General features: G+C 48.2%; 9 protein-coding genes across 9 annotated transcripts; 3 read left to right on the forward strand and 6 right to left on the reverse strand.

Annotated features, from left to right (window-relative positions):
- Positions 1-145: 145 nt before the first annotated feature.
- Positions 146-1,804, reverse strand: LTR84_006788 (uncharacterized protein; the record flags this gene model as incomplete). Its single annotated transcript, XM_064850346.1, has 5 exons — positions 146-459; positions 513-625; positions 680-772; positions 824-1,305; positions 1,382-1,804. The coding sequence occupies 5 exons, from the start codon at positions 1,802-1,804 to the stop codon at positions 146-148; spliced, it is 1,425 nt and encodes a 474-aa protein (XP_064702828.1).
- Positions 1,805-3,054: 1,250 nt separating this feature from the next.
- Positions 3,055-3,522, reverse strand: LTR84_006789 (uncharacterized protein; the record flags this gene model as incomplete). Its single annotated transcript, XM_064850347.1, has 1 exon — positions 3,055-3,522. One exon carries the CDS (start codon positions 3,520-3,522, stop codon positions 3,055-3,057), a length of 468 nt encoding a protein of 155 aa, XP_064702829.1.
- A 764-nt stretch (positions 3,523-4,286) lies between these two features.
- On the reverse strand, positions 4,287-5,336 carry LTR84_006790 (uncharacterized protein; the record flags this gene model as incomplete). Its single annotated transcript, XM_064850348.1, has 3 exons — positions 4,287-4,510; positions 4,565-5,197; positions 5,255-5,336. 3 exons carry the CDS (start codon positions 5,334-5,336, stop codon positions 4,287-4,289), a joined length of 939 nt encoding a protein of 312 aa, XP_064702830.1.
- Positions 5,337-6,545: 1,209 nt separating this feature from the next.
- LTR84_006791 (uncharacterized protein) lies at positions 6,546-7,034 on the reverse strand (the record flags this gene model as incomplete). Its single annotated transcript, XM_064850349.1, has 2 exons — positions 6,546-6,719; positions 6,771-7,034. The coding sequence occupies 2 exons, from the start codon at positions 7,032-7,034 to the stop codon at positions 6,546-6,548; spliced, it is 438 nt and encodes a 145-aa protein (XP_064702831.1).
- Positions 7,035-7,615: 581 nt separating this feature from the next.
- On the forward strand, positions 7,616-9,355 carry LTR84_006792 (uncharacterized protein; the record flags this gene model as incomplete). Its single annotated transcript, XM_064850350.1, has 4 exons — positions 7,616-7,735; positions 7,790-7,852; positions 7,908-9,159; positions 9,228-9,355. The coding sequence occupies 4 exons, from the start codon at positions 7,616-7,618 to the stop codon at positions 9,353-9,355; spliced, it is 1,563 nt and encodes a 520-aa protein (XP_064702832.1).
- Positions 9,356-10,254: 899 nt separating this feature from the next.
- Positions 10,255-11,132, reverse strand: LTR84_006793 (uncharacterized protein; the record flags this gene model as incomplete). The annotated part of the gene is made up of 2 exons (XM_064850351.1): positions 10,255-10,803; positions 10,863-11,132. The coding sequence occupies 2 exons, from the start codon at positions 11,130-11,132 to the stop codon at positions 10,255-10,257; spliced, it is 819 nt and encodes a 272-aa protein (XP_064702833.1).
- Positions 11,133-11,732: 600 nt separating this feature from the next.
- LTR84_006794 (uncharacterized protein) lies at positions 11,733-12,744 on the forward strand (the record flags this gene model as incomplete). Its single annotated transcript, XM_064850352.1, has 5 exons — positions 11,733-11,886; positions 11,934-12,097; positions 12,164-12,408; positions 12,460-12,632; positions 12,689-12,744. The coding sequence occupies 5 exons, from the start codon at positions 11,733-11,735 to the stop codon at positions 12,742-12,744; spliced, it is 792 nt and encodes a 263-aa protein (XP_064702834.1).
- A 671-nt stretch (positions 12,745-13,415) lies between these two features.
- On the reverse strand, positions 13,416-14,284 carry LTR84_006795 (uncharacterized protein; the record flags this gene model as incomplete). Its single annotated transcript, XM_064850353.1, has 3 exons — positions 13,416-13,572; positions 13,636-14,126; positions 14,222-14,284. 3 exons carry the CDS (start codon positions 14,282-14,284, stop codon positions 13,416-13,418), a joined length of 711 nt encoding a protein of 236 aa, XP_064702835.1.
- An 834-nt stretch (positions 14,285-15,118) lies between these two features.
- LTR84_006796 (uncharacterized protein) lies at positions 15,119-17,779 on the forward strand (the record flags this gene model as incomplete). Its single annotated transcript, XM_064850354.1, has 4 exons — positions 15,119-15,178; positions 15,242-15,256; positions 15,326-15,870; positions 15,955-17,779. The coding sequence occupies 4 exons, from the start codon at positions 15,119-15,121 to the stop codon at positions 17,777-17,779; spliced, it is 2,445 nt and encodes an 814-aa protein (XP_064702836.1).
- Between the last annotated feature and the right edge of the window lie 11 nt (positions 17,780-17,790).

Genomic DNA, 17,790 nt, shown 5'->3' on the forward strand with positions numbered 1-17,790 from the left:
ACACACCTAGTTAAGCAAGTCCAATCATATTTAATGGTGTCGACCGCAGGTTTCGAATAGTGTTTCCCCAAATCAATGCAACTTCTTAGTAGACACTCGGGGTTTGCTATTTCTCTGCAGTATCACAATGCTAAGAAAATGTCAACTAGGACAATGGGCGCAGGAAATTGCGAACCCCGGTGGCAACGATCTGATATCCTCCAAAAATTAACGCACAAAGAGTTGGAAGGACAATCACCACGCCACCCACAAGAGCACCTCGGTCAAAGAAGCCAATATCAAAGCCTGAGGATTGCTTGACCGGCTTGAAAGGGCGCACAGCATGCCCACAAAATTGCCCTGGATTTTTGTCCGACGCAAAGGATCGGATCCGCTGAGGCGCTGGTTTTGACATCTCAAGGGTATCGTAGCGTAAATGAAGATCGACAGCATGATTGGTAACTGGTAGGGGCGGACCAACTATATGATAAATCAAAGATGAGCGTCGACAGACCAGATGAAGATTCACTCACCCAACAGCGGCAACGGAATCTGGTTTAGCATGCATATATCGCTGTCGATGAACAATGAGAGGTATTTAGCCTCCCCTGCACTGGAGAAAGAGTACAAGGCCAGACAAGGCCCTCTATGGTCGAAATTTAAAGTCAGTACAACTCAAGAAGCTGTCTTAGGGACATACTGCTCTGCAGCGATTGTCATGGCATCCACAATTCCTGTCACAGTCAAAAGGTGAATAGCCTGAGTGGGAGGCTTGCCCTGAAGTTCAAATGCACTGTCTGTAATCAGTTCGCTGTTCCAAAAACTCGTGTGCTGATATACTCACTTGCGTGTGTATTCTTTTATCTGCACTCCAGATAAATCGAGCAATACGTTACCCTTCGATTTCGAATTTTTGGGGGTTTTCACCGCTTGTACCCTCTCCGAATGCTGTTGTAGTGTTGAATACTCAGTTTCAAGTATATCCTTACACTGTGTAAGAAATTCGTCCTTGACCCATTCGTTGGCAAGCACAATATCGACGCCATAAGGGGAACTTCCGCCAAATCGGCACTTGGAAGCAATTATCTCACTTGCCGCTTTTCGAACATTGGCCGTTCCATCAACAACTGCGATAGTGATTTGGTGAGGTCGATGCTGCAAAGAATCGGGGTAAATAGTTGCATTTGTGGTTTGGTCAACGACTCGACATCGAGAGAGAAACGTGGCGTCCTCGATCCTGGTCGAGGCAATGATGCAAGAAGCGCCGTCAAATATCTCGAACTCCGTTCGGAAATATTGGTCAACCGCATGCAAGCTAGGCTCCAACTAGATTTACTGCAAATTAGCCCATCTATCACGCATGCACAAGCAAAGGCAGAGCTCGTAGAAAAAAACTTCTTACCTCCAACAGAACCACATTGCCTGCCGCGAACGCTGCGGCTAATGCCGATATAATTGAAAAGAACCTTGTACGTAGTGTAGGTTTAAGAACGACAACGCCATACGGAATCCTCCTCTCCGCGTTGTTTTCATTTCTTGTAATCCGAAACTCTTCTTGAATGCTGTGATTGAAATCGATGTCTTGATAGAGCCTTCGAATTGCATTCAGCGACAGAGCAAGCTCTACTCCGACATCCGCATCTGCAGAGCATCTGTCCTGCTTGATTGCTGCCCGTATTTTCTCGAGGTCCGTTCTAAGATGACTATGCAGGAAAAATAGCTGACTCTTACGATATCGGGCATTACGGCCTCTTCCGTCGAATGCCGTGGCAAGTAATTCGTTGTAAAGCCTATCAGAAGCAGGTTTCACATTTAGTTTTGGCATCTCGTCCTTGGTCTCCTATCAGAGAAAGCTCTGCCTCGCTCAGTAAACGTGCACTTCGGAGCACTTGTTAGTAAGAGCTGGCCAGAATCATCTATCTCGTCCCATCTGCTGCTAATGATGTGAACACAAGTTCAAGTACTTGACCAGTATGCTACATGGTACATCCTTCTTCACCCGGAAAATACAGTTCCCACCTCGGTGTCGGTGTTCACTTGGTCGGACTCGGAGGGTAGAGAATGTGTGGAATGCTAACTCGACGAATCGGAAGTTGCGGGGCCGGTGGCGTAGGAGTGTGTTTCCATAGCCGTTTGCAGCTCCGCGGTCAGCTGTTGTCGAATCAAAAGCCATGGGTTATCCGCATAACGACACTGGGCATGCGGTATGCATCTTATTCATCCAACTCAACTTGACAACTTCATACGAAGCTGTCATTGCCAATGGCTACTTCGATGACCACCACGACGACCTTCCCTGCAGCGACTTTGAGACTTTCAGATCACGAGAGCAGTAGACAAATATTTTTACTCGATACAGAGGTCGATCAGACGGCTCTCCCAGCGAACCCAGAAGATTGGCCTACAGATTACAGACGCGTGCCCGAGGTACCGTCGCACAAATCAACAATTGGATGCTGCGGAAAGGCCCTATGGAGCGAACGCTCTCGAATTTGCATTTATCTCTGTCATGATGTATGGAGTTCGAATGCAATCGGTAAGCAAACCTTGGATCGAGGAAGAGGTTGCTCCATCAAGAGCTCGAATTGCTCATATGCTGTAGGCTTATACGATTATCTGGGAGACTACAGGAGGTCGGTACTGGCCCGGGTTGACCAGGTGGAGGATTGGAGGCGAATGGTGATCCGACATGAATTATTGCAGATTGTCGAACTTTGTTAAATTACTGAAGACAAGTATACCCTGCCATTCCAGCATTCTGGTATTATCGCACAGAACCTAGCCTATCCCGAAAGCTTACAGGAGGCCATTATCCTGCACTGATGTTTTCTATGTCAAGTAATGCACAATAACTCAAAATGACCAAGTGTAACGCTACTGTTGCATTCCAGGTCATACTCTCCAATTTTGACCTGACACGATAAGATGTACTAGCACTGAAGAAACTCACAACAAGAGATCTGATGGAGTGGTGGATATCTTGTGTCATGTCACTCGCCACTTTCAATGTCTGTCCCGCTTTAGCCTTTCAAGCAGAAGAGTCCCACTTTGGCTCTGTGTCCAGCAGAACAAACATCATCCGTGCCAATTCGCTTTTGCTGGCATTTTTCCATTCATGGTCTTAGCACGCTGGACGCAGCTGTCTCCTCGATGGAGCACTCGTGTCTCCCCCGAATCCAACCCAGCTATTACGGATCCCTCAATAACAACACCGTAGTCAAGACTTTTGGTTCTCTGCATCTCTGATGTGGCACCGGGAGGAAAGTCCAAGAAGCGGAAGACAGTTCCACTGTTGATGGAGATACCTGGTGCATTCTTGAAATAACCTTCGTACGTATTGATATCTTGTGCATCCTCGAGTTTGGCTGGGAATTCATTGGTAGCATATCCAAGGCCCACTTTCGCAGGAAGAGAGGTACCCTCGAGGGCAAGCTGATCAAGATCTTTCAGATGTAAGTCCTCATTGATCTGGGTGGAAAAGACTGCTTTTCCTTGTGCGTCGTGGTCTGTCACGAAGCGTTTGAGAGGCCGTAGAGCTGCCATTTGAATCAGCCTGAGAGGTTCCAATTATTTTCGAACCAAAATCTCACTCACATAGCAGAAAGCTTTTTACAGAGTGCGTTCGAACCCAGTTCAAGTATCATGCCAGATATTATGATTTCGAAATTGTACTTGCCAATGAGTAGGCCACAGCAATTGCCCTTACGACGAGCCTTATGGGACTATTTGTGGAGTGCACCCTCTGATCTAACCAACCGCCATAACAATTTGGCCGGAATTGGAGAACTTGAGGGCAAACAGCGAGTTGGATCCTACTTAGGCAGTTCCAATCCTGAATTTCCGAAGCAATGACTTCCCAATCATCTTTGACCACGGTTGGATTGAAGTTTGTGCTGATCGACAAAGGCATCCGGAACGAAGTCATGCTGCCACATCAATTGTTTTTCACGCATAATCCTAGGCCTTAGCCATCGCAAAAGGATTGACATGCTTAAAGTGATCCCACTCCCGACTTTCCATCCTGAAGCATCTCACAGCGGAACAAATGGCCGTTGCGGCTTACACCAACGCGTGTCTACCACAAACTATGTTTTGACACGAAGGAATCAACCTATATCGATCCTTGTATGCAATAATCCTCAATAATCTATGTCCCTGTCCCCAGGATTTGTTTTTCTAGTAATAGCACTGCTTGTGTGCATAGAAATATTCCATTCTAAATGGATGGTTTCAAAGCATCACGGAGTAACACCACATCATCATGATTGTTGACAATGATTCGACTGCCGTTCGAATGACCGATCAACCTATGACCCATTTGTCACTGCGATACATTTCACTTTGATGTTTTCAATGCCAATAGCAGAATCTGCTGCTATAGCGGCCTTATTCGGAATGCCTGTGTTGGCTTCGGCAAGCGAGTCGGCTTTCAAGGCTGGTCGATCTGCTTTACCAGCAGTCGTACCCCCATCAACCGGCATGATCAGACCTGTGATCCAGCGGGCTTCCTTTGAGCACAGGAACAAAATTGCTGTCCATCAATCAGTTGACTCATCATTACACATCTCACGTTTATGTGACTTACCATATCCCACGTCCCATCCTGTACCTTCAATCTTCATCAAATTCTGATTGATTCGTGCTTGCCGCATATCATCGGTCATGCCTCGCCCCCTTACCATAGGCGTGAACACCATTCCTGGGCACACACAGTTCACCCTTATGTTTTCCGGACCGTGCTGCGCGGCCATTGCGCGTGTCATCTGGATAATTGCTCCCTTGCTCGTTGGGTATAAAAGGCTTGGATTGCCGCCCAGTAGCCCAGATACCGAGGACATGTTCACTATGACCCCACGACCATTCTTCCGCATCTCTGGAATGACGTGTCGACTCATGAGCACCATGCTCGTCACATTGATGCGGAGGTCGCGTTCCCATGCTGCGATGTCCAAGTTAGTCGCGTCTCCTAACGCACCACCAACACCAACAATGTTGACCAATATGTGGATAGTTCCGAACAATTCGACAGTTTTTGTTACGGCGTTCTTGCACGATTCCTCATCGGTGACATCTGTTCGAATGACTGCTGATACGCCTCCTTCCTCAGTAATCATTCTCTGTGTCTCTTTTGCCCAATCCTCATTGAAGTCGAGGAGTGCCACTTTGGCACCTTGTCTGGCCAGTAGAATGGCTGTTGCTCTTCCATTGCCAATCTCACCTGTTTACAAGAGTCAGTGGATCTGTTGGAGACCATGTTTTACATACCCGAACTCACCATCCAATCTAGATCCGGCCCCAGTAACAACGGCAACTTCTCCGGAGAAGCTGAATGCTAATGGTGGTTGATAAGAACCCATTTTGAGTATGCTTGAGGGCCTGACTTTAATGCGGTAGTCTTGCTTTCAGAGCTAATTCTCATCATCTTATGAGAGACGTAAGTTGTAATGATGCTTATGTCGCATAGTGCGAAGTTCGTTGGCTGCTCACCGGACATGGGATCAGCGATCTCGTTTGCCACACGAAACGGTGATATTGGACTCTGATGCCGAATCTCCGTTCCCTTACGCAACCCCTCACCGGCGATACAGTCATGAAACACCGAGATGCAGAATGCCGCCGTGGTGGCTAGTCGCGGGTTCTTCAATTACTCCAAACCAGTGGGCGTAGCACAAGTAGTGGTTTTGATTTTCTGATTGGTCAGATCAAATTAGGAATATCCTGAACTAATTCCCATGTGTCTGATTATAACACAAGTTGTTAAAGGAGGGTAGTTTGGTGCTCCATAGAAAAGGGAACAGCCTTGTGAGGCGAATTTGCACTACGGCTTTTCCTTTGTCCAACTCTCACTATAACAGAGACCTAATGCATCAGTCGCCTCATCTGAAGAGAGCATGAATAAGCAAAAAATGCCAGTGCTGCCTGAAAAAAACTTGTCTAGAGTTTTGTGGGCACAGAGCGAGTTGTGATGACCTTTGTTTGCGTAATAAAAAATTTCTAAACTACACTGCTTTCCTGATAACCCTTTGGCTACTGCGCAAGCCAGAAATTGAACCATTGTATGATTCCTCTTAAACTCTCCTCCTTTACATATCCTAATTGAAGCGTTAGTCAAATCTTTACGAGATAATTGATTATACCAGTTCAAGCAAAGGGGCACCAAGGTCGAAGGATCATACTCTCATATGCATTGTTCATATTGCCACGGAGTGCAAAACCATGCTCTACCCTTGAGAATAGCTGAACTTGATAAGCTTTCTTGTCATTCCGAAGAATGTTTATTGCTTTTCGGCGAGATTCAGTGTCGAAAGTGTGATCAATTTCTGAACATGAAAGAAACAGAGGCCCTAAGGTGTCTTGTCAGTGCTGTAATTGCGAGGAGTTTAGAAAGAGAAGGATTACTCTTCAGATTCTGAAAATGATGGTCTTTCAGGAAAGCTGGATGTGCAAATGCTCCGCAAGACGAAATACCATTTGCAAGCTCATTGCACACATATGGTGCCCCGAAACAGTATCTTGTTGAGCCCAGCTGGTCAGTATCAGCTGAAGCAGTAGGAGATCACCTTTCCTCACCCTACACAGGCATATTTTGTATCAGAGTTACCAAATTTTGATTTGACCTCTGTAACCCATTTCGGCACCGCTTCATCTGCAAAGGTAATATGTTTGACCTTCCATGCCTCGTAGTCGAAATTGGGATCCGAGTTATCATTTCTGTCTTTACGATGTTTCCATACTGGATCCTAAGGCCATCAGTTTCTTTCGACTACACGTAGAGGCTTCAGATAACAAACCCCCCGAAAATAGTCAGGCCCCAGAACCTGGTAACCTGCATCCGCGAATCCATCCATGATGAGGAAGCCATTGGGGAAGAAGCCCCAAACATCTGGAAAGTATAAGACAATATTGCCATTTGCCGTTCCCTCTTTGGGGGATGTGATATAGGTGTTCATGCCAGAGACTGTCTCGAAGCGACCCCTGCCCTCCCCTTCATGAATAGAACCCTTGAGACAGCACTCGCCAGATGGCTTTGCAAGGTAGTCATCTTGGCCAGGCATAATTGTGTGAAAGGAGCGATTTCGGTAGCGATAGGATGAAACTGATGTCAGGGCGAAAGGCCTCTATGGATGCAAAACCAACCAGGTCGTCAACACGCTAAAATTGAGGACAATCATCCTGGATGATATCATCGGCTAATTGCACGCTACCCCAATCTTGAGTTCGAGTATCTCCTCGTGCGGGGACGGCGAAAGTGGCGGCGATATAGGAATATAACCGGTGAAGTTGATTTCGCCGTACTAGCTTTGGGCAGGGGCATGGTGCCGTCACCAGTTTTTCATTCAATCAATCTACTGGCAATACCTCTTTTGTGACGCCTGACTCTCTCACCTAGTTGACTTCGCCCTCATTTATGTGTTCAGGAACCGTTCCGAGTCGAGTTGGCCCCATGCGCAACCTCGGATACTTGCATTTCCCCATATATGCTACCTCAATCCGTTATTTCCCCATGGGCTCCTCGTCGTTCCATATATATCGCCGTACCGACCTTTTTCACAACACATCTGCCCCTTACTCTGTTAAAGTGACAAAAATAGACGGTATCTGGTAGCAGCAAGGACCTGACATGACTTCACACGGAATGGAGCAGCATACCAATGATACAGTCCAACAATCTGCCCTGCGTCAGACGGCTAGCAATATCGAGAAAGGATTACACAAGCATTCAGAAGTTTCTGGGCTCGACGATCCTGCCTTGGAGGTCAGTTTGCGTCAAGACCTCGTTCATTCGGCCATGAACTAACTTTGAGAACAGGGCCAAGCTGTTGGCTATAGGGAATATCGGGAAGGTCTTGACCTAGAAGTATCCCATCGAGAGGTATCTTATCCACGTACTTTTTTGCCCTAGTGCAGCAAATTAACACTACTTCCAGGAACGCAATGTCCGATGGAAGATCGATCTCATCATTTTACCCATATTTCTCGTCACGCAGTGCCTCCAATTCATGGACAAGACCGCCCTCAACTATGCCAATCTCTTCGGATACCAAAAAGCTCTAAATTTGAAGGGCACTCAATTCAACTATCTCTCAGCTATGGTGTACGCCGGGTATTTCTTCGGACAGTATCCCTGCGGCTGGTTGATCGGTCGTTATCCTGCTCAGAAAGTACTTGGAATTAGCTGTCTTCTCTGGGGACTTATGGTCATCATTCTTACTCAGTGCCATTCATACTCCTCAGCATTGGCGGTCCGATTCTTTATGGGTCTCTTCGAAGCGGCCGTGACACCTGGGCTAACTCTGATGACTGGGTTCTGGTACAAACGAAGCGAAATACCCCTCCGTCAATGTGTCTGGTACTCCTCGCTTGGCTTCGGTGGTATTATTGGGTCCTATATCTCTACTGGAGTCTCCAAACTTCCTGCAGATTTTTCACCACAACGATGGCAACTTGTTTTCTACATACTTGGTGGGGCGACCATGCTATGGGCTTTCGTACTGTACTTCTGCCTCGCGGATACGCCGTCGAACGCTAGGTTTCTCAGTGAGCGTGGGCGTCTTATCGCTGTGAAACGTGTTGCCGCCAACGAAACTGGCATCAAGAACAAAGCATTCAACAAAAAGCAGGCCATACTAGCATTTTATGACCCCAAGGCCCTGTTGATCTTCACCTCGGTTTTCGCTGCCGCGATCCCTAATGGAGTCATCAACTCCTTCTCAACAGTCATCATCCGTGACATGGGCTTCTCAACCACCAAGACAACCCAATTGAAGTCTGTAGGCGACGCCGTACAGATAATTGCCCTCATTATCGGTGGCACCATTACGCTGACTGTTCCAAACTCACGACTGCTGACCGCAACCGCAGCAAACTTGTTGTGTACCCTTGCCGCAGCGCTAATGGCTTATCTTCCACGGTCCAACACCTGGGGTCGACTGGTATGCTTCTGGCTGGTCAATTCACAGTCTGTCGGTTTTACCATCTCCCTTATAACTGTCAGTAGTAACATGGCTGGTTATACTCACCGCAGTCTTGCAAGCGCGATGGTGTTCACGGCATACTGTTGGGGCAATTTTGCAGGACCGTTCGTCGTCAAGCAAAGCGAAGCACCTACCTATCCTACGGCCACTGCGGGCCTCTTAGCAGGATATACTATCAAAACTGCGTGCCATTTGGCGCTTCTAGGTAAGTATCTGGCACAAGTATCTTCTCACACATGATTGAGAGGCTAATGCTCACTTTGGTAATTATAGCATACATGTTTTTCGTCAATAAACGACGTGATAAGACATACGGAACTGCCAACAAGGAGGCCAGTAATGAAGCTGGAATGCAAGACAAGACCGAGTTCGAAAATAAAGACTTCCGTTATGTTCTTTGAGGGCGAAAACTCGGAGCCCGCTGAAAAGTAGACTTTGTAGACGACAGATCAGTATGATTGATTAAATTGAAGGTCAGTTTGGTGAGGGCAGGAATAAGAAATGTCAATGAATGACAAATGAGAATGAAAAAGCCTATTGGAGACATCAGAAGCTGACAAGATGAACTATTAGGCGATAGTCTTGCTCTTCGCATCATTTACTGCACTCGAGCCATGCTGTACGCCCTGACGGACATTAGTCTTCGCCTCTCGACCTACTCTCCATTTGGCCACAATAATACTGTCATTAGCTTCTTGTTTCCGCCCCAGTGTATTCGAAACCTCTGCCATACCTCGCAGGGAGCAGACATAAATTCTCTCTTCCATCCTTGAAAGTGATTCTGCTCGTTCAAGAGCAGTTGGAAAGCCTGTAGCCAATTCCCTTATACTGCTGTATATGAAATAGGCTGCAGAAGTAGATCTCAAAGCGTGCAGCGCCTCATAACATTGTTTGCTCATCGTGGTCTCACAGGCATCAACCACCTGCTGGGACCGAACGGCTGCTTCCGTATACCATTTCCTGTTCATCAGACCTGTGGCAAGAGTCTGAAGCAAACAGGGTGGAAGTATCCTAGGAAATCTTGGAAAAATTTCCAATAGCCGTGGCAACCGAGACTCTGCTAGTCATGCTCGAGATATGGTCACTTGGTTCATGTAGGTGGCCACAAGATAAATCGGATGATGGTCTGACTCAAATTTGTTGATGCAGAAAGGTCTACAGAACACAGAATTGAAGCGTTAACTGTTTGACTACATAATGTTGTCAAGCATCAATTGTCTGCTTTGAATTCCGTAAAGCAACCAACTCTGGTTTCCTCAGTCAGTACGGAGCAGCGATCGCAGGCCAATCCACAGGTTCCTCAAGGGGTTACACCAAGTGTCATGCCACCATCTACCGCATAGATCTGGCCGGTAAGCCACGCGGACTGCCTACCACACAAGAAGACCACGATACCTGTGATGTCTCCGACTGTCCCTAGCCGAGGCCAGGGTGTCGCCTTTTGCATGTGTTTGATGATTTGATCATCCTCGAAGTTTTTGCGAGCCATACCCGTTGCCACGACGCCGGGCGCTACACAGTTGATGTTTATCCAATCCTGAGCGTGATCCAACGCGCCTGCACGGGTCATATGATTGATGGCCGCCTTGGTCGCTGAATAGGCCACCTCATGCGGGAAGGCAATGTTGGCTGCGCACGACGAGATATTTATAATCCTGCCACGGCTGCCCCAAGCCGTGTCGACCTCCTGTCTTAAGAATTGCTGGATTGCTAAACGGTTACACTTTGCCGTACCGAGCACATTGACGGCGGACATCTTCTGCCATAGATCATCGTCCTCGGCGGCGAATTTTCGAAAAGGTGCCCAGTATCCTGCACAGTTAACAGCAATATCTAGGCGACCAAATTTCTGCACTTCAATCAGAATTTTCCATCATATGTTCAATATGGCCTTGAACGTCAACACACCACGATACCTTCTCCAAACGCGTGCTCAATCTCCGCTACTTGTGAGATATCAACCTTGAAAAACACTGCTTGGCCTCCTCGCTTGTTGATCAGGTCGACAGTAGTTGTGTCCAAATCATTTTCGAATCCGGCAGGATTGGCTTCCGATTTAAGATCGCAGCAGATAATGCTGGCACCTTGCTTTGCCAGCGCAATGGATATATCTCGGCCCATACCACTGCTAGAACCCGTAACCAAGGCCACTTTTCCATCTAAAGTTTTCTCGGCCATCGCGAAAGACTATGTCAACTGATTGTGGACCAGTCAGCGCTGTATGTTTCGTATGCCTTCAAAATGTCTGAGGTCAGCTAGAGGAAAGCAGGACTTCGCAAATGGGCACGAGCAGCAGTCAAATATTCGGGGCTTGATCGAAGCTCAAAGTGTAGCAAATACGAATGGAAGCGAGAAGTTCGCGGACTCTATTCATAATGCTAAAAAGGTAGCACAAGCAGGAGTTAGCCGGTTCAATCCCGCAATTGGGACCGTGCAGAGTTTGAAATTGTTCCGGACATACACGGGTGGTCTCTCACTAAAAAATGAGTGGTCTGCACAGCATTCAAGCGATTCACTTCACGCTATCGATTGTCCCTCCGGGGTTTGGCTCGGAACATCTCTTGAGTCTTCTCTAGTTCGGAAGCTCTCGAAACATGACCATGGAGGCATTTCTCGAATAAGACAATCAACTACCCACTACCTATGATATATCTTAGTTCATTTGATCACTCTTTTCGAGCAGACGCAAGCCGAAGGCTCTGAATCTCCCATCTTTACCAAAATAACATTGATCATTGATTTTCTGGCTCCTTTCACAACGACGAGAGCCCCAAGACGATGCGAGGCAAGGTATTTGCCGTGACTGGTGCTGGATCAGGAATTGGAAGAGCCACAGCAGTGAGACTCGCAGAGCTTGGCGCCCGGGGGATTGCAATCAGTGACATTGACGAGCTCGCGCTGGAAGAGACAAAAGTGCAATGTCTGCATGGGAGTCAGTCTTGGTGCTTAGCTGGAGTGTCTGAAGCTTACCAACGTTAGGCATTCAGGCCGTAGTGAAAGTCACGGTGAAAAAAGTTGACGTGGCCAAGATTGAAGAGGTCAATTCATGGATCAACGAGGTCATGCAGGACCACGGCAAGCTTGACGGTGCCGCAAATGTTGCTGGGCTCGCTGGTGGCAGTGGCCAAGAGACGGAGGATATCGTAAGAGCTGAAAACACCTTCATCTACTTGATTACTCCTTCATCGATCTGATGCTGCATCCGCTAGGTCCAACAAGACTGGGACAGAATGATCTCCGTCAATCTTACAGGGGTAATGAATTGCATGCGAGCTCAGCTGAAGCAGATCTCACGACCTGGAGGCTCCATCGTGAATGTGTCCAGTACATCGGGTCTTCGTGGACTAGCAAAGAACGCAGGCTACGCCTCTAGTAAATTCGGTGTCATCGGATTGACAGAGTCAGCCGCTCATGAATATGGCAGACACGGCATCAGAGTTAATGCGCTTCTGCCGTAAGTTGGTTTTTCCAAATGATTGAAGATCCGCGGAGTATTGCTGAATAGTCTGACCAGAGGTCCGATTGATACCAAGATCTTCCGGGATGGCGAAGCGAAAGGGCTCTTCGACGCTAAGATAATAAGCGCAGGCACTTTGATGGGTCGTATGGGTACAGCTGATGAAGTGGCGAAGGTATTGGTGTTTCTGCTGAGTGATGATGCATCATTTGTGACAGGAGGTGAGTCGAACTGCAGCCATTCCACACTATGGCTAAAACTTACAAACACAATCAAGCACGGTGGACTGTGGATGGAGGCTACTCTGCCTGTGGCTTCTATAGTGCTGGATAAATGCCTCATTATCTTGCATTTGAAGACTCCGACCTTAGATTATAAGATGAAGATCATTCTGCACCTGGCTTGCGTCTCCCGCGACGCTGGGCACTTCTCCTGCTTTGTGAATCAAGTAAATGAGTTGGGAATGTAGTCCCGATATTATGGAATCGCTCGTCATTCCGTCACTGTGGTTGAGCGGGTGATATCTACACGGATCAAATCGGTGAGTGTGTAATAGTCTGGCCCTACCAGCAGTCTTCCAGATATATTAATATATTAACTGCTACGTATCTTTAACCCAACCCTAGCTTGTCCCGGCACATATCGAAATCCAATAATATATGTGGTGACAGTCAGTCCAAAACTTTTGACTTCCGGTTCTGAGCTGGCTCAACATGATGATCGCGATAAGGTGCACAGGGATATAATGGAGCAAATATACTATTTTTATTGATGCGCAGTTTGCACCCGATAGACATCACTTCATACAGCGGAGTCTACTACTCGAAATAGAAATGGGGTGGGAGACTGCTGGACATTTAAATTTATCATCCGTATCCAAGAAACAAGTTGATGCTAAGCAAAGGATGTGGCTACAGGCCCATATATCCACAGCTCAGCACACACATCATACTTGGAGGAATGAAGATTTGCGTTGACGCATGCTTGCTACACCATTATCCTGCCTATGGATTGCTCAAACACGACTCCTGGTCAATGTGACCGATGAATGCCTGGGATCTGTGTGTCGCTGTGTTTACGGTGATTGTGCTGACATATTCTAGGGCCTCCTTGTAAAGTTTGTGAGCTTCGAACTCTTCCCATGCCTCCTGTGACCGTGCTCTGTATCAACTGTCAGTGTTTCACTCGCGACGTTGAATCTGCAATGTGGTATGGTTGGCGCACCTGATGTAAACACTGACGAGATCTAGGTCGTTGATTTCCTTCAGCACTGCAAAACTCTGGACTGCAGAAGGGGGACCTGTTTGTGTCGTCTGAACCTGGTCGGCGCAATCCGACAGAATTCCCAACAACTGCTTGCGTCTGCCTTGAGAGGCTGAGAAATGCACGACGACTACGAAGCTATTTTCCGCATCTCGGTCCTTGTCACTCTTTCGTGTAAGAAATCCACTGAAAAAATCATAATGGTGAAGATCGTAATCCGGACTAGCGAGTCCCTGAGAATTTCGTAGCAATTTCTCTTCATCGACCTTACGCATTTCCTCCTTGAAAGTATTGGTCGAAATATGGTTCATGAAAAACCCTACAGGATGATAATAACCTTCCAGACCCCATAAAGTATCCGGCGCACCATCAACATCATATCCCCAGTAGTAGGAATTCGAATATGGCTCTGTCTTGGATACCTTGCAAAGTCCATGTAGGACCTCTCGCCACTGGTGATCAGAAAATCAGAATCTTCAGCCCATCATGTCCGTTTGTAACGTGCAGGGACTCAAACAGGGTCCTAGTCTTCGCCGAAGGAGCGTACCTTTTCTAAAGCACCATCTCTACTTACAACCCGCGCGATTACGAAAAATAGAGGCGTACTCATTTCTGCAGTGGAGGCTCTGGTGCCAAAACTTTGCTCACAAGGTCGCAGTCGGATTCGTTGTCGAGCTATAAATTCGGCCAGCAAGGACAACTGTTTGACCTTCTTGATTTTGTGCGGCGATAACTTGAAGTGCAAGCTGTGAGGATTCAGGTGCGGTGACCGCGCATTGGTGATGCCTTGCTCGGCGTCGTGGCTACGCACCGTGGGTACCTAGACATGAACCGCAATCACACTGCTGCATGCAGATGATATCATTTTGCCACAGGCTAGCTGTATGTTCTCTGGAGTGTGGAGGATCCGTAAATGCCATGGAGGAGGAGCTCGGATGGATTCCACACCTCCGCCTTCGAGCCTTCAGAGAATTAGCCCGAGCCATTCAAAAATAGTCCGGGGTTGTTGACTAGTTCGTAAGCTCTTGGTGGCGCTTTGGAGCACCGGGGGTAAATCCGGGGGGACCGATGCCCCTCGGGCGCAGGGTGAGTACCTAAAAACCTACCCAAGGAGCACGGAATAGAGGCTAAGGGTTATGGATTAGGTACCTCATACCTTGTACCTCGTATGCTGGGGAACTGGGGTTCGAGGGGTGAGGGGTTGGCGCCAAGTACTCCCCAGTGACTCGGAGACTGGACCACTGGCACTCCACTGCACTTTTTGTTCTACAACACCTCGTCCGCTGCTTACCGTTGATACTCGACACTACACTCTGCATCGCCAACTTCCCCATGGCCGCCATTGATACAGGAAGCGCCCTCACTGCAAGGTCGAAGCTGGCATGTGGTTCATGCAAAAGGTAAGTCAACTTGAAGTCCATCCAATTCCAGTCCCTGCGCGACCATGCTAGGCTGGGAGCGCGAGAAAAATGCACCGAACACAAGTCTCATCAAAGATGACCCGGTTTGCTGCCTCCGTCTTCCGATCAATCGTCTGCTAATGACAAACGACTGACCCATCTTGCAGGAAGAAGTCCAGATGGTGAGCATCATGTTGCCATACATCGAACTGCCCGTGGACGTGGTCACTGGTGGCTGACTGTTCTTGCAGCGACCGGCAGATACCATCTTGCTCCTTCTGCCGACGGGCTGCCACTTGCTGTACTTACCCTACGGCCCGCTTGAAACCAGGGCCGAAACTTGGTGGGTTGAACGCCATCGCTGGAAACCAATCATCTCACGACTTTTGATAGGTTCGACCCATCGCCATGCTAGACTGAGGTCTCCGACTCAAGGAAAACCTCCCGACGAGCCTCGTTCAATTACATCCCCTAGCCTTGCCCTCCTGGATAGATCTGGTCGTGATCCCACGACCATCGCAAGTCAAGGTGATGGGATCCTCGCGTCGCCAGAAAATCTGCCTTCAGAACCATCTTCACCCAACAAGCTAGGCTCCAATGTGGGAGCCCTGAATTTGGCCAGAGCGATCAGCCTTTCCCGAATCTTGCATCCATCACACGAACCATCTCCTGGTTCTAGAATGGTGCAGAAGGAACCCCCTCAACCGGGCTTCTTGCTCGTCCTTGCAGGTGCCCAGGAAAATTTGACCAAAGCTTGTGAGGCCCTCCGCATGTCAATTCTCCAAGCTCAGTCCATGTAAGCTGACCCTACTGCCAAAATGATCTCAGCTCAACATATTTTGTTCCAATGGCTGACCTGACGCAATCGCGCTGATTGTAGGTTTGATCTCTTCTTCGAGCTGGTAGCAGGATTAAATTCTCTGTCCCTCTTCCACCAGCCTTCCTTTCCAGACAAAGTGCGTTCTATACAGGATCACCAGCATCTTATTGCCCTATTTGGCGCCATGTTTTCCCTCTCGTCAAGATTCTCCGCCGATGACTCATTTCTCCCAGGTAACGGCTCCGCCAGACCATCTCATGAAGAACTCCATACCATCTCCCTCCAATACATAAATTCCTCTTTGGAGGCTTGCTCGAGCAACGCTCCGCCCCTTTGCCTACTACAAGCCATCACTTTGGCGGGCTTCTACAAGCTAGTGAATGGAGTCTATGGACCAGCTTGGAGGCTAGTGGGTACCGGCGTTCGGATCGCGTATGAGCTACGACTTGACCTGATCGATTCCAAGGAATATGTTAGAGTACCGACCTGCGACAGTGAGCTTATGGCTTGGACCGTCGACGAAGAGCGACGCCGTTGTTGGTGGGCATTGTGGGAAATGGACATCTTTTGCTCAACGATACAGCGCACACCCACTGCCATCAACTGGAGTATGAACGAGACGTTCCTTCCAGTCTCTGATGAATACTGGTTCACAAATACGTACCAAGCCTCCTGCCTGCTCCATGGAACCCCCGAAGAACGGTGGAAACGCCTCAAACAGGCCGGCAACGAGAGCTCTGTTGCATGGGCCAACCTCTTTGCCTCGTTGATGCACGACGGACGAATCTTGTGTCAAGAAAGCATGAAGGGTATTGTTGCAAATGCCGACCATCAAAACGATGCCTCAAAACTCGCCCAGTATTACAGCAACCGTTACCGGCAGAAAACCCAAGAGTCGTCCGTTAGACTCTCCGAACTTGTTAGGGCATACCAACAAACTGTGAAGAATCTTCCCGCGTCTCTTTCTTACCATGGCGAATCTTTGTCCTTTGATGTGGTTGATGGAGAAGATCCCTTCTTGGTGCGTCGGACAAGTTCAGCCAAATATAGCGTTCATATGATGAGCGCTTCCGCATGTTACATGATTTATCAGAATTCTGTCTTCGCCGACGTCGTCGAAGGATTGATCCTGATGTCGTTTTCTGCAGACGGCCACGAGGCTTTCAGACCCGACACAGCGTCAAACGAAGAACCCATGATTCGCAATGGCTTCAGGAATTATCTAGCAGCAAGTGATATGGTGCTACGGCTGGTGGCACATTGTCCTGAGGATCATGCACGTTATGTCAACCCGTACTATGCGAGCACCATATGGATAGCAGCTGCGATATTGGTTTTCAAAAGGATGGCTCTGCGGGACAATGCCTCTGATCTTTCACAACGCCAGTATGACCTTCTGCGCCGATCATATCTCCAATTCAGTAGGACCTGGGAAACACCGACCGCCTTGCTGCAGAACCTGGACTCTCTCGAAGCGAGGCTCGAGACTCGGCAAAAGGAATTCGAACTATCGGAGACCAGGGCCTGGAACATTGACATCGATGATCAGCGGAGCAACGGTGAGGCGCAATCTTCCATGACGACGGAGTCGACAATGCGTCCGGCGTATCAGGATCGACCTTTCCACGACTGTGTGGGGTTGAGGGATAATCAAGGCAATACATCTCAGCCACCGATCGGGGACTCAAACGAAAGCTATTCTACTCTACTGGTAGATGATGTAGAGTGGCTGTCAACGACAGGGTCAGTGTTTGATCCCGTGATCAGCCAAGCTGTCTTTCCAGGACAAGGCGACATCACCTGGCCCAATGAGCTGTTCATGGACAATCTGGCTTGGTATTCGTCCGATGTTATGGCAGGCCTGGTTCATGGGTACACCAGCTGATGGGGTTGCAT

This window comes from Exophiala bonariae (genome assembly GCF_035927105.1).
Source record: "Exophiala bonariae strain CCFEE 5792 chromosome Unknown scaffold_26, whole genome shotgun sequence".
NCBI lineage: Eukaryota > Fungi > Ascomycota > Eurotiomycetes > Chaetothyriales > Herpotrichiellaceae > Exophiala > Exophiala bonariae.